A 14,598-nucleotide genomic window follows, 5' to 3' on the forward strand; every position below is an offset into this window, starting at 1 on the left:
AAGCTGCAGTCTTCATTGAGGTTGTGGCTCAGACTTAGATTTTTTTAATTCATAGAGATGGGGTTTAGGGGACAGAGAGGGTAGTTAGGGCTTTAGGGCCAGTGTCTAGGCCTCCGCTGTGTGCTGTGTTTGAAGGTGATGGGTGATAAAGGACGCATGGGCTCTAGGCCTCCACTCCTCAGTCAGAGGCCAGTTACATGGACAGGTGACGAAGAACATCCAGAGTCTAGGCCTCTGCTCTGTGCTCCAAGGCCAGAGACGTGCACGTGTGACGAAGGACATACGTGGATGTTGGGTTGTCCCCGGTCGATGGGTCCCGGGGTCAGAGGTCTATGCCAGTAGAAGGCACGAGGACCGGCGAGTCAGTGAGCCTGGAGTTCAAGGTCTGGAGTTCTGGGTCCTGCCATCGGCTAGCCTGTGAATTGATATCAAAGACCAAAGGCCAAAGGTTGATCAAAGGTCTGGACGGTCGATGATGGGAGCCTGGAGACTGGAGACTGTAGTCTTGGAGACCTGCCCTGGGACTGGAGAACTGTCGGAGTGTGTGGGTGGGTGGGAGGTTGGATAGGGGCTTGTTCTGCTCGTTGTGTTCTGTGTTGTTCTGCTGAGTATTGTGCACATGCTATGCTGGTGTTGGAATGCGTGGCGACACTTGCCCATAGCACATCCTTAGGTCGTGTTGGTTGTTAATGCTGCTGACACGTTTCAATGTAGGCTTTGATGTACATGTGGTAAGTAAATAATTCTCAATTTGAATCTGAATGTGCCAGCCAGAGTACTGAGTACTCATTCTGCAGAACCAGCAGAATGTCTTTACTCAAACTGTTCCAGAGGCTTACAACATTACCGTTATGGTGACTACTACTATGGTGAACCTAACTTTACCAGCCACGAGTACTGTATTTTCCAATAAAAGCTCACTCTGGAAAATGTCAGACTGTGAGAGCCACCATAAGGTGAAGACAGACACTAATGATAAAATTCACCACTCAAAGTCAATTGGGCAACTATATTGCATGCCCTTCAATAAGCATCTGAGACTTGGACTACCTACAGTAGATTAACCTCAGCAAATCCTTCAGATTCTCTGGCGGAATAAATAAACCAGCATCAACGTCCTCTTCCAGCATTAAGACCTTAGTTCTCCTCAGTCAACCGTGTTGGCCGGGCTTCATTGCTCATAAACAGTTCCAAAGCAGACCCCCTATTTGGAGCTCTATTATGTGAAGAGATCATCAGCTGGACAAAAGAACAAGCCTCCTTGAAGAAATACGGTACCCCACCCCACCAACGCTTGAGAACCTCTGACCCATGACCAGCTGAAGCTGACAAGGATGGTGTTAAGAACCTTAGATCCATGCACTGAGAGCACACAATACTTGAATGTAAGCTACTGGACGAACACACCAACTACCCACCCTGTCAACCTGTCAAGAACCTCCTGCCCATCTTTGGAACAGTCATCAGTTTCCACATTGGCCTCTTTTCCCCCTTCAAAATCCAAGTAGCCTCCAATCCTGAGTGACCGCTCAAGAAGTATTTACATGAACAGGTTCAACATTAGGTATCCTGTAGTGAGCGACTTATCTTTCAATTTCCCCAAAGCCTTTCCACCATCTATGAGGTATGCAACTTCCCCAGAAATGCCCACATCCAACAACCTTCAAGGAGGATGAACTAGATAGAATGAGGGGCTGTTTCCATGCTGTAGTATTTTGTGACTTGCATGAGTATCTTCCATGACAGCCGCTCACTTGATCAGCACCCTATCCACCATGTTAAATGCTCATACCTTCACCACTGCCGCATTGTACACACCGTGTAGAAAATACAGTCCAACAACTGGACAAAGCTTCTTCCACAATCCTCCATATCTATGCATTAATGAAAGGCAAGCAAAAAAAAAATGCAAAAACCAGAAAAGTGAAAAAAAAAAAGACAGGGAAAGTCCTCTGGAGATACTCAGCAGGGAAGGCAGCATCTGTGAGGAAAGAAACTGAGTTAACATCTATTCCTTGTTTCAAACCTCACTTACTGCATCAGTCTGAACGCACTCGTTCACTGGCTTTCCCTTAATGTCCACCACGCCATCAGAGTGCCGAAAGGCACAGTCGACAAGTGCATCATGGAACATCAGTTTACGAGCCTTCAACCCATATTTCTCAAGCCATTTCTCTGAAGTGATATAATCTTCTATTTTTGATGGTGGTATTGGCTGGTACACAGGCACTGTTTTATGAAAGCAAATCAGAAAGGAAAAGAATGATCATTGATTAATAAAAACGTGTGTATATATATAGAGTCATATATGACTTACATTATATATACATTGATATATATATATATATATATATACACACACACACACATACATACAGAATATACACATTGTGTGTGTGTGTATATACATACATTGATTAATATAAACAGGTGTTTGTGTGTGTGTATATATAGTCATAGTTGCATCAACTCCTGATGATATTATAACTTATAGATATTAATAATTTGTTACACAAATTAGATATTCCAATGAGAGAGCATTTTTACTAGCCACCCTTATTCTGCACTCAGTGGCCACTTTATTAGGTACACCTGTACACCAGCATATTTATGCAAATATCTAATTAGCCAATCATGTGGCAGCAACTCAATGCATAAAAAAGCATGTGGACATTGTCAAGCGGGGTTAGTTCAGACCGAACATCAGAATGGGGAAGAAATGGGATCAAAATGATTTGGATTGTGGAATGATGGTTGGTGCCAGATGGGGTTTCTCAGAAACTGCTGATCTCCTGCGATTTTTACACACAACAGTCTCTAGAGTTCACAGGGAATGGTGCAAAAACCAAAACACATCCAGTGAGCAGCAGTTCTGTGGGCGAGAACACCTTGTTAATGGGAGAGGTCGGAGAAGAGTGGCCAGACTGGTTCAAGCTGACAGGAAGATGACAAATAACCAAAGGTTACAAGTTACCACAGTGGTGTGCAGAAGAGCATCTCTGAACACACAACACATCGAACCTTGAAGTGGATGGGCTTCAGCAGCAGAAGACCATGAACAGGAGGTAGCTAATAAAGTGACCAGTGAGTGTATAGTAAAGCCTTTCCTACAAAATGCTGGCCTTCATAACAAGGGGAATTGAGTATAAGAGCAAAGAGGTCCTTCTACAGCTGTACAGGGCCCTGGTGAGACCACACCTGGAGTACTGTGTGCAGTTTTGGTCTCCAAATTTGAGGAAGGACATTCTTGCTATTGAGGGAGTGCAGCGTAGGTTCACAAGGTTAATTCCCGGGATGGTGGGATTGCCATATGTCAAAAGATTGGAGCGACTGGGCTTGTATACTCTGGAATTTAGAAGGCTGAGAGGGGATCTTACTGAAACATATAAGGTTATTAAAGGATTGGACACGCTGGAGGCAGGAAGCATGTTCCCGCTGATGGGTGAGTCCAGAACCAGAGGCTACAGTTTAAGAATAGGGGGTAGGCCATTTAGAACAGAGTTGAGGAAAAACTTTTTCACCCAGAGAGTGATGGATATATGGAATGCTCTGCCCCAGAAGGCTGTGGAGGCCAAGTCTCTGGATGCTTTGAAGAAAGATGGATAGAGCTCTTAAAGATAGTGGAATCAAAGGTTATGGGGATAAGGCAGGAACTGGATACTGATAGTGGATGATCAGCCATGATCACAGTGAATGGTGATGCTGGCTCAAAGGGCCGAATGGCCTACTCCTGCACCTATTGTCTATTGTCTAAAATGTATGTCTCTGATTTTATGCCTAAATTCTTCTGCCCTCCCTCCTCATACTTTTGAATCCAAAAATGCAAAGAGCTTTCTTTCTATTTGAACTAACAATCTACACAGCAGACCTGTCAATGAATATAGAGTGGTCTGTTGATATTAATGTTGCCAGGTAAACAAAAGCCACGCTCACAGGTGTAATATGCTTGCAAGTCAACGAAATCTCGGGATTCAGTAAAGAGATGAGTCTATAAACCAAATGCATGACTGCATCTGAAGATCAGGTTACTGAACTAGTAACCAGGGGCCCAGAATGTTGATGTGGATTCCCACCAGAAAATTTGAATTGAATGACTAAAATAAATTTGGAATTAAAAATAATAAACATAAGCAATGATGACCAAAAAACCCACTGGAATGTCTTTAAAAAGCTCATTTGATTCACTAATGTCCATCAGGAAAAAGAATTTGCCAATATAGTCAACACTGAGATAAACAGATTGTTGGTCTTTGGATGCGTCATAGGCTATGGGGTACAGTCAGGAAATTGGAGCTCAACTCATGATGGTATTTAATTGTGAAGCAACTCCTGTTTCCCATGTTTTTTTTCTGAGATACTGCCAAATTAGTGAACATTTATAGATGTGCCAGTGCCAGTGGAGTCAGAATCCCATGAACAATTAAACCGGATGACTGGAAAATTGCAAATATTACTCCACTATTTTAGAAGAGTGGGAGGCAGCAGAAAGGAAACTATAGACCTGTTAGCCTGACATCAGTGGTTGGGAAGTTGTTGGAATTAATTGTTAGGGATGAGATTATGGAGTACCTGGAGGCACATGACAAGATAGGCCAAAGCCAGCATGATTTCCTGAAAGGAAAATCCTTCCTGAAAAACCTACTGCAATTTTTTGAGGAAATTACAAGCAGGATAGACAAAGGAGATGCAATAGACATGGTGTACTTGGATTTTCAGAAGGCCTTTGACAAGGTGCCGCACATGAGGCTACTTAGCAACATAAGAGCTCATGGAATTACAGGGAAGTTACTAGTATGGGTGGAGCATTGGCTGATCAGCAGAATACAGAGAGTGGAAATAAAGGGATCCTATCCTGGCTGGCTGCCGGTTACCATTAGAGTTCCACACGGGTCAGTGTTGGGACCACTGCTTTTTACGATGGATGTCAATGACTTGGACTATGGGATTAATGGATTTGTGGCTAACTTTGCCGATGATACAAAGATAGGTGGAGGAGCGGGTAGTGTTGAGAAAACAGACAGCCTGCAGAGAGCTTTAGATAGTTTAGGGGAATGGGCAAAGAAGTGGCAAATGAAATACAATGTTGGAAAGTGTATGGTCAGTGTATGGCACTTTGGTGGAAGAAGTAAATGGCAGACTATTATTTAGATGGGGAGAGAATTCAAAATGTAGAGATGCAAAGGGACTCGAGAGTCCTTGTGCAGGTTACCCTGAAGGTTAACCTCCAAGTTGAGTAAGTTGTGAAGAAGGCAAATGCAATGTTGGCATTCATTTCTAGAGGTATAGAATATAAGAGCAGGGATGTGTAGTTGAGGCTTATAAGGCACTCGTGAGACCATGGAGTATTGTGTGCAGTTCTGGGCTCCTTATTTTAGAAAGGATATACTGATATTGAAGAGGGTTCAGAGAAAATTCACGAGAATGATTCCAGGAATGAAAGGGTTACCATATGAGGAACATCTGGCAGCTCTTGGGCTGTATTCCCTGGAGTTCAGGAAAATGAGGGGGGATCTCATAGAAACATTCCGAATGTTAAAAGGCCTGAATAGATTAGATATGGCAAAGTTATTTCCCATGGTAAGGGAGTCTAGGACAAGAGGGCATGACTTCAGGATTGAACGACGTCCATTTAGAACATTGATGCGGAGAAATTACTTTAGTCAGAGGATGGTAAATCTGTGGAATTTGTTGCCACGAGCAGCTGTGGAGATCAAGTCATTGGGTGTATTTAAGACAGAGATAGATAGGTTCTTGATTAGCCAGGGCATCAAAGGGTATGGGGAGAAGGCAGGGGAGTGGGGATGACTAGAAGAATTGGATCAGCCCATGAGTGAAGGGCGGAGCAGACTCAATGGGCTGAAAGGTCTACTTCTGCTTCTATATCTTATGGTCTTAAGAAAAGCAAAAATTTGTGCAGTTTTCTGTGAGAGACATTTCATAGTGGGCTTTTGGCAAGCACAGATCAAAATATTTCCATGTTCGAGGCAAATACAAGCATCAAAATTTGTCACTCTTTCAAAGGCCTGCATGAGCCCAAATGGCCTTTATCTATGGCATATTGAGATATGATTTCATGATTATGGATGTGTTACGGTTAACTTCTGTAAGGCATTTCCCCACTTCTATGGAACACTTATTTCATAGCTTATAATTTTTTTTCTCCAATTAAATAGATAAAATGGTAATGATTGCAGCGAAAATAGGATCTTGGCGATTGTAGGGATGACTTGCAGCAGACTGAAAAGCTTGGGCATGTAGATATCAAGGAGGAGGATGTGCTGGAGCTTTTGGAAAGCGTCAAGTTGGATAAGTCACTGGGACTGGACAGGATGTATCCCAGGCAACTGTGGGAAGGAAGGGAGAAGATTGCTGAGCCTCTGGTGATGATCTTTGCATTATCAATGAGGACAGGAGAGGTTCTGGAGCATTGGAGGGTTGCAGATATTGTTCCCTTATTCATGAAAGGGAGTAGAGATAGCCCAGGAAATTATAGACCAGTGAGTCTTACTTCAGTGGTTGGTAAGTTGATGGAGAAGATCCTGAGAGGCAGCATTTATGAATATTTGGAGAAGCATAATATGATTAGGAATAGTCAGCATGGCTTTGTCAAAGGCAGGTCGTGCGTTATGAGCCTGATTGAACTTTTTGAGGACATGACTAAACACATTGATGAAGGTAGAGCCATAGATGTAGTGTATATGGATTTCAGCAAGGCATTTGATAAGGCACCCTATGCAAGGCTCATTGAGGAAGTAAGGAGGCATGGGATCCAAGGGGACCTTGCTTTGTGGATCCAGAACTGGCTTGCTCACAGAAGGTAAAGAGTGGTTGTAGACGGGTCATATTCTGCATGGAGGCTGGTGACCAGTGGTGTGCCTCAGTGATCTGTTCTGGGACCCCTACTCATTGTGATTTTTGTAAATGACCTGGATGAGGAAGTGGAGGGATGGGTTAGTACATTTGCTGGTGACACAAAGGTTGGGGGTGTTGTGGACAGTGTGGAGGGCTGTCAGAGGTTACAGCAGGACATAGGATGCAAAACTGGGCTGAAAAGTGGCAGATGGAGTTCAACCCAGATAAGTGTGAGGTGGTTCATTTCGGTAGGTCAAATATGATGGCAGAATATAGCATTAATGGCAAGACTCTTGGCAGTGTGGATGATCAGAGGGATCTTGGGGTCCAAGTCCATAGGACACTCAAAGCTGCCACGCAGGTTGACTCTGTGGTTAAGAAGGCATACGGTGGGTGCACTGGCCTTCATCAATCATGAGATTGGGGTTTAAGAGCTGCGAGGTAATGTTGCAGCTATATAGGACCCTGGTCAGACCCAACTTGGAGTACTGTGCTCAATTCTGGTTGCCTCACTACAGGAAGGACGTGGAAACCATAGAAAGGGTGCAGAGGAGATTTACAAGGATGTTGCCTGGATTGGGGAGTATGCCCTATGGGAATAGGTTGACTGAACTCGGCCTTTTCTCCTTGGAGCGACGGAAGATAAGAGGTGACCAGATAGAGGTGTACAAGATAGTGAGAGGCCTTGATCATGTGGATAGTCAGAAGCTTTTTCCCAGGGCTGAAATGGCTAGCTCAAGAGGGCATATTCTTAAGGCGTTTGGAAGTAGGTACAGAGATGTCATGGGTAAGTTTTTTACACAGAGAGTGGTGAGTGCATGGAATGGGCTGCCAGAGGCAGTGGTGGAGGCAGAAATGATAGGGTCTTTTAAGAGACTCCTGGATGGCTACATGGAGCTTAGAAAAATTCAGGGCCATGGGTAAGCCTAGGTAGTTTTAAGGTAAGGACATGTTCGGCACAGCTTTGTGGGCCTGTATTGTGCTGTAGGTTTTCTATGTTTCTATGTTTCTATTATGTAAAAAAAATAATATTTTTTTCCAATTTTTAAATTCTATGCATTCTTAATCACTTAAATGTTAGCTATTTTTGTATTTCCCGTAAAAGATATTTTGATGTCAAGCAGTTATATAGAAGGCTACACACAGTCTTTTATAGGTAGATGAAAATATAGTCAAAATGAGAAATAATCTGGCGTCTAGTCATGCAGCTCCAAGCTAGTGGTTGTGAGTTTTTTTTTGTATCTCACCATACCGCCCACTAACCTTGGTGAAGAGAGAGTGAAGAGACAGCTCAGTCCCTGGTTTCTACCACAACCACACTCTATTCAATCCCCAGTGGAAGCAGAAAAAGCTTGGGCTTACTCATCCACAGTGATGTTATTTGTGAGTTTTTCCTTATCTTGAAACTGGGTTAAAAAAAAAATCTGTCAACTCTTGCCCTCTTGCAGATGCCCCAGTTCACGCCGCCAGTCATTGTTGCCAGAATCTAAGATGGAGATGAGGGGGCGTACAGGAGTGAGATAGATCAGCTGGTCGAGTGGTGTCACAACAACAACCTTGCACTCAACATCAGTAAGACCAAGGAATTGATTGCGGACTTCAGGAAGGGGAAGTCGAGGGAACGCATGCCAGTCCTCATCGAGGGATCAGCAATTTCAGGTTCCTGTGTGTCAATATCTCTGAAGATCTATCCTGAGCCCAATATATTGATGCAATTATATAAGAGGCACGTCAGTGGCTATATTTTATTAGGAGTTAGAGGAGAATTTAAAAACCAATGAATCAAAAAGGTCCCCCCCCCTCTACCATTAAAGATCCCCATCACCAAGGACTGCCATCACCCAGGATGTTTCTTCTTCTGATTGCTAACATCACAGAGGGGGTACAGGAGGCTTAATGTTTTAGGAATAGCTTTTTACCTTCCACCATCAGGTTTGTGAATAGACAATGAACCAACCCATGGACACTACCCCACTATTTTTCCTCTCCTTTTGCACTACATATTTACTCTAATTTTTATTTACATATACATATTTTTATTGTAATTTGTAAATGTTATGTATTTCACTGTACTGCTGCCACAAAACAACAAATTTCACGACATATATCAACGATATTAAACTCGATTCTGATTCAGTCTGTTAGAGTGAACTGTGTTATTCAAGTTACACAATTTGAACATGCTGAGCTATGCAGTGTTTAATGGATTCATTCTATCGCTACTTCATCACTAAAATATAACACCTGCGTTAAACGTGGTCCGAGGGGGCCCTGCAACAATGGTTTGAACTTCTGCCAATGTGTTTCTGGCTTCCTCTATCTCACTCCAGATGAGAAACACATCTTCTCTGACTCCAGCTCCTGAAAGAACACAGACTGGTTACACTTGTTTTGCATCGCAGTCCTTATCGATTAGATCTTTAACCACAATCTGACAGTTTGAGACAAATTCGCAAGAAGAATTAGACGCAGGCAAAGCATACAAAACACACCGCCAATGAGATAAGCTGTCAACCTCAGCACTAATCTCAAACCTTTGTTCAGTTTAGTACTAGAATGCAAGTTTCAACTCGTCAACACAAAATCGGTTACAAGGCATATTATGCATCTGGAAGAATTAGCTAATATTCAAACACACCTTTTGTTTAAATAAGTCCTGTCATAATGGTTCTATTCAGGCATTATTCATAAGCTTCCAACATCTTAGTTAAAATGAACAAAGCATATTCAGCAAATATTGATGAAACATTTGCACAAAGAAGTCTTAGTAAATAAGTTATGGCACAGCTGGTTTATTTTTGCTTCTAATGTTAAGTAAAAATAGTTCTCAATCTAAATAAAACAAATGTTAAAGAACTAACAAAGCGTCTGATTCAATTCTATTTCTGTGTAGGATGGGATCTTTCCTGTGGCAAAATGGTTTGTTCTCCCTTCACAATGCATTGATACAGCTACTTGGAATTTATATATCAAAAGAAAAAGAAAGCTTAGGAGGAAGGCTTTCTCTTCCTGAAAAATTGCTCCATTTAAAAGATGAGACTAATTAAAAAACACAGGAAGTCTACATGTTCGACCTCCCACTGCCACCAAACAATCATTCAGGCAGCTGAGGTACAGGCATCTAATAGCCATAGGCTTCACCCGGGTCCAACATATTGATGCAGCCAGTGGCTATACTTCATTAGAGGTCTGACGAGATTTGGTGTTCCACCAAAGCTTCTCGCAAATTTCGACTGATGTACCGTGGAGAGCATTCTGACTGGTTGCACCACCACCAGGTATCCAGGCTGCAATATGGAGGCACAGGATCAAAAGAGGCTGCCCAGGGTTGCAGACTCAGCCAGCTCCAATAGGACATCTTCAAAAGTCGCGCCTCACGAGGGCAGCATCCATCACTAAGAACCCTTGCCACCCGGGACATGCCCCCTTCTCACTACCACCATCAGGGAGGAGGTACAGGAGTCTGAAGATGCACACTCATTGTTTTAGTTTCTTCCCCTCCGCCATCAGAATCTGAACAGTCCATAAACTCTACCTCACTATTCCTCATCTGCATTATTTATTTGTTATTGTAATTTATAGTATTTTCTATGTCCTTCACTACACTGCTGCCACAAAACAACACATTTCATGAGACACGTCAGTGACAATAAACCTGATTCTGCGATTGTTAGCCACACTAAACAAGTGTAAATTTTTACTACTGACAATGAATGGGATGGTGACATTGGGTAAACCTGCCTAATTCATCTACCCGGAGAATGCAGTTCACTGACTCTATCATTAACTCAAACGTTTACGCTTAGTAAGTCTGTCGTTTATCTTTTAGGCTGGAATACACATCAAAGTAAAAAGCCACAATTTGTTCATGTCTCTTACACACCTCCAGTTGTTCACTGACAGCTGCATAGGACTCCAGGGACAACTGCTGACTGAAAGTTATGAAAGCAGCGTACGTGTCTTTCCCCCGTGGGGCTCCGTGATCTCCTCTAAAGCTTCCACCTGCAACCTGCCAGGGTTTTGCTTCTCCTTCAGTAGCTCCCCTGGGGGCCAAGGTTGATTTGCCTCCACTCCCATTTTGTGCATCCTTTGTGAGATCCGCAGACACTGCCACAGGTTAGGCAGGTGATGCTTGACAAGATTGGTGGGCGGACGGTTCAAATAAATGCGAGCCTCTTCTGCTCTTTGCTAAGAGGATTCATGTACTCTTATTTCAGAGACCCAAAGTTCTCTGAGCCTTCGTAGATGCCACTCCAGCACAGTGATAAGATGTAGTCCAGAAATTTCCACAAGTTAGTGAGAATTTGATACATCTTCAAAGTAAGATTTATTATCAAGGTACACATGCACTCAATGGCCACTTTATTAGTACACCCCTGCACCTGCTGATTAATGCAAATATCTAATCAGCCAATCAGGTGCATTAAAGCATGCGGACCTGGTCAAGAAGATCAGTTGCTGTTCAGACCAAACATCACAATGGGGAAGAAATGTGATGTAAGTAATTGTTGGTACCACACGGGATGGTTTGAGTATTTCAAAAACTGCTGATTTCATGGGATTTACATGCACAACAATCTCTAGAGTTTACAGAGAACAGGGCAAGAAACAAAGAAAACAACCAGTGAGAGACAGTTCTGGGGACACAGGTACATCTATCTCGCCAATGGAACATTTTGCAGTGGCTGAGTTAGAGGCATTTCTCCGAGTTTTTCAGGTTTCTGCTGCAGTCCCTCGGACTCCACTCTCCTACTCTCTTCCAGCACTACCAGTCGCAGACATGGGCAGAGAAATGGCAGATGGAGTTTAACCCGGATAAATATGTAGTGTTGCACCTTGGTAGGGCAAATGCAAGGAGACAGAACATTGTTAAGGTCCTTAGCAGTGTTGCTGAGCAGAGAGATCTTGGGATCCAAGTTCATAGCTCCTTGAAGGTTTGATAAGGTGGTTAAGAAGGTTGATGGAATGCTTGCTTGTATTAGCCGAGATATTGAGTTGAAACATCAGGAAGTTGTGTATATAAAACTCTGGTTAGGCCACATCTGGAGCACTGAGTACAGTTCCGGTCGCTCCACTATAGGAAGGAGGTTCAGGCTTTGGGTGTAGAAGAGGCTTACGAGGATACTGCCTGATTGAGAGGGCATGTGCTGTCACAAGAGGCTGGATAAACTTGGGCTGTTTTCGCTGGAGCACCGGAGGTCGAGGGGAGATCTGACAGAGGTTTACGAGATGATGAGAGGCAGAGATAGAGTGGACAGACAGTACCTGTTTCTCAGGGTTGAAATGTCTAATACCAGAAGGCATACATTAAAGGCGAGAGGGGGCAGGTTCAAGTAGAATGTGAGGGGTAAGTTTTTTACTCAGCCAGAGGTGGATGCGTGGAATGTGCCACCTGGTATGGTGGTAGAGGCAAATACATTAGAGGCTTTTAAGAGACATTTGGATATGCACATGAATGTAAGGAACAAGGGGGGATATGGACATGGTGTAGGTAGGACAGGTTAGTATTTGGGTGCTTTTGATTTGCTTTTCAGCTGGTTCAGCATCACATTGTGGGCCAAATGGCCTGTTCCTGAGCTCTACTCTTCTGTGTTCTATCTGACACCCTGTTCTAAGCACTCACCACTCTCTGGATGAAAAACCTGCACCACGCATTTTAAAGGCCCCCTTCGTTTATACGCATGTCCTCATTTTTTGGTATTTCTACCCAGGAAAAAAGATTCTGACTGTCATATGACTACAATTGTGTTGCTTCTTGGAAGACATCTTATGAGATCTTGGGGATTTATCATCTTTTATCCCACTAACTTCTCAAATACTATTTCTTTTCCGAATTCTGCTTTTTAACCCCTCATTCATCCTAGGCCAGTAACTCTTCACTTTTTCTGAAGCATTTTTCATCTTCTTCTGTGAGAACAGGCAAAGATATACAATTTTTAAAAAAATTTACAGCTATTTCTAAATTCTGCAAAGTAATTTTGTGTATCTCATTTTATACTGAATCATGTTAATTTAGACCATACAATACAGGAGCAAAATTAGGCTATTTGGCCTAAGGTCTGCTCCGCCATTTCATCGTGGCTGATCCAATCTACCACTCAGCCCAATCTTCTGCCTTCTCCCTGTATCCCTTCATGCCCTGACCCATCAAGAATCTATCAATCAACCTCTGCCTTAAATATACACAATGACTTGGCTTCCACAGCTGCCTGTGGCAACGATTTCCACAGATTCACCAATCTCTGCTAAGGAAATTCCTCCTCATCTCTGTTCTAAAAGGATGCCCTTCTATTCTGAGGCTGTGTCCTCAAGTCTTAGACTCTCCCACCATAGCAAACATCCTCTCCACATCCACTCTATCAAAGCCTTTCACCATTCCATAGGTTTCAATTAGGTCACCTCTCATCCTTCTGAATCTTGGTGAATACAGGCCCAAAGTCATCAAACACTCTTTATAAGGTGAGCCATTCAATCCTGAAATCATTTTCATAAATTTCCTTTGAATCCTTTACAGTTTCAGCACATCCTTTCTATTATAAGGGGGCTAAAACTGCTCACAAAGACTTTCTAACTGGATGACCACAATCTATGTGGATTGGTGATAATATTTCCTCCTCACTGACGAGCAACACTGGTGCACCTCAGGAGTGTGTACTTAGCCCACTGCTCTACCCTCTCTATATCCATGACTGTGTGGCTAGGCATAGCTCAAATACCATCTATAAATTTGTTGATGATACAATCATTGTTGGTAGAATCTCAGATGGAGATGACAGGGCGTACAGGAGCGAGATATATCCACTAGTGGAATGGTGTTGCAGCAACAAACTAGCGACACTCAATGTCAGTAAGACAAAGGAGCTGATTGTGGACTTCAGGAAGGGTAAGACGAAGGAGCACAAACCAATCCTCATAGAGGGATCAGAAGTGGAGAGAGTGGGCAGTCTCAAGTTCCCGGGTGTCAGATCGCTGAGGATATAACCTGGTCCCAACATATTAATGTAGCTTTAAAGAAGGCAAGACAGTGACTATACTTCATTAGGAGTTTGAAGAGATTTGGTATGTCAACAAAATCACTCAAAACCTTCTATAGAAATACCGTGGACAGCATTCTGACAGACTGCATCACTGTCTGGTATGGAGGGGCTACTGCACAGGACCGAAAGAAGCTGCAGAAGGTTGTAAATCTAGTCAGCTCCATCTTGGATACTAGCCAACAAAGTACCCAGGACATCTTCAAGGAGCGGTGATCCGGAAAGGCAGCATCCATTATTGAGGACCCCCAGCACCCAGGGCATGCCCTTTTCTCACTGTTACCATCAGGTAGGAGGTACAGAAGCCTGAAGACACACACTGAGCGATTCAGAAACAGCCTCTTCCCCTCAGCCATCCGATTTCTAAATGGGCATTGAACCCATGAACACTACCTCACTTTTTTGATATATATTATTTCTGTTTTTGTATGATTTTTTTATCTATTCAATTGACATATACTGTAATTGATTTACTTATTTATTTATTTATTTAATTAGTTATTATTATTTTCTTCTATATTATGTATTGTATTGAATTGCTGCTGCTGAGCTAACAAATTTCACAACACATGCCGGTGAAAATAAACCTGATTCTCATTCTGATTCTGAAGTGAGGCTTTATAAAGTCTCAACATTACATCCTTGTTTTTATATTCTAGTCCTCTTGAAATGAATGCTAACATCGCATTTGTCTTCCTCATCACAGACTCAA

The 14,598-nt window shown here is 42.9% G+C and overlaps 1 protein-coding gene across 9 annotated transcripts in view; it reads right to left on the reverse strand.

Annotated features, from left to right (window-relative positions):
- Positions 1-14,598, reverse strand: part of LOC140200054 (von Willebrand factor A domain-containing protein 3B-like) — a 233,578-nt gene that overhangs the window by 113,544 nt on the left and 105,436 nt on the right. For 8 of the 9 annotated variants that reach the window (XM_072262739.1, XM_072262746.1, XM_072262738.1 and 5 more), the window contains 2 exons: positions 9,097-9,213; positions 2,036-2,229 (listed from right to left, as the gene is read on the reverse strand). In XM_072262739.1, the coding sequence (XP_072118840.1) occupies positions 2,036-2,229; positions 9,097-9,213 (311 nt within the window). The remainder of the gene's footprint in view (positions 1-2,035; positions 2,230-9,096; positions 9,214-14,598) is intronic. The other variant, XM_072262743.1, reaches the window with a different exon arrangement.

Source organism: Mobula birostris, chromosome 7 (genome assembly GCF_030028105.1).
Source record: "Mobula birostris isolate sMobBir1 chromosome 7, sMobBir1.hap1, whole genome shotgun sequence".
NCBI lineage: Eukaryota > Metazoa > Chordata > Chondrichthyes > Myliobatiformes > Myliobatidae > Mobula > Mobula birostris.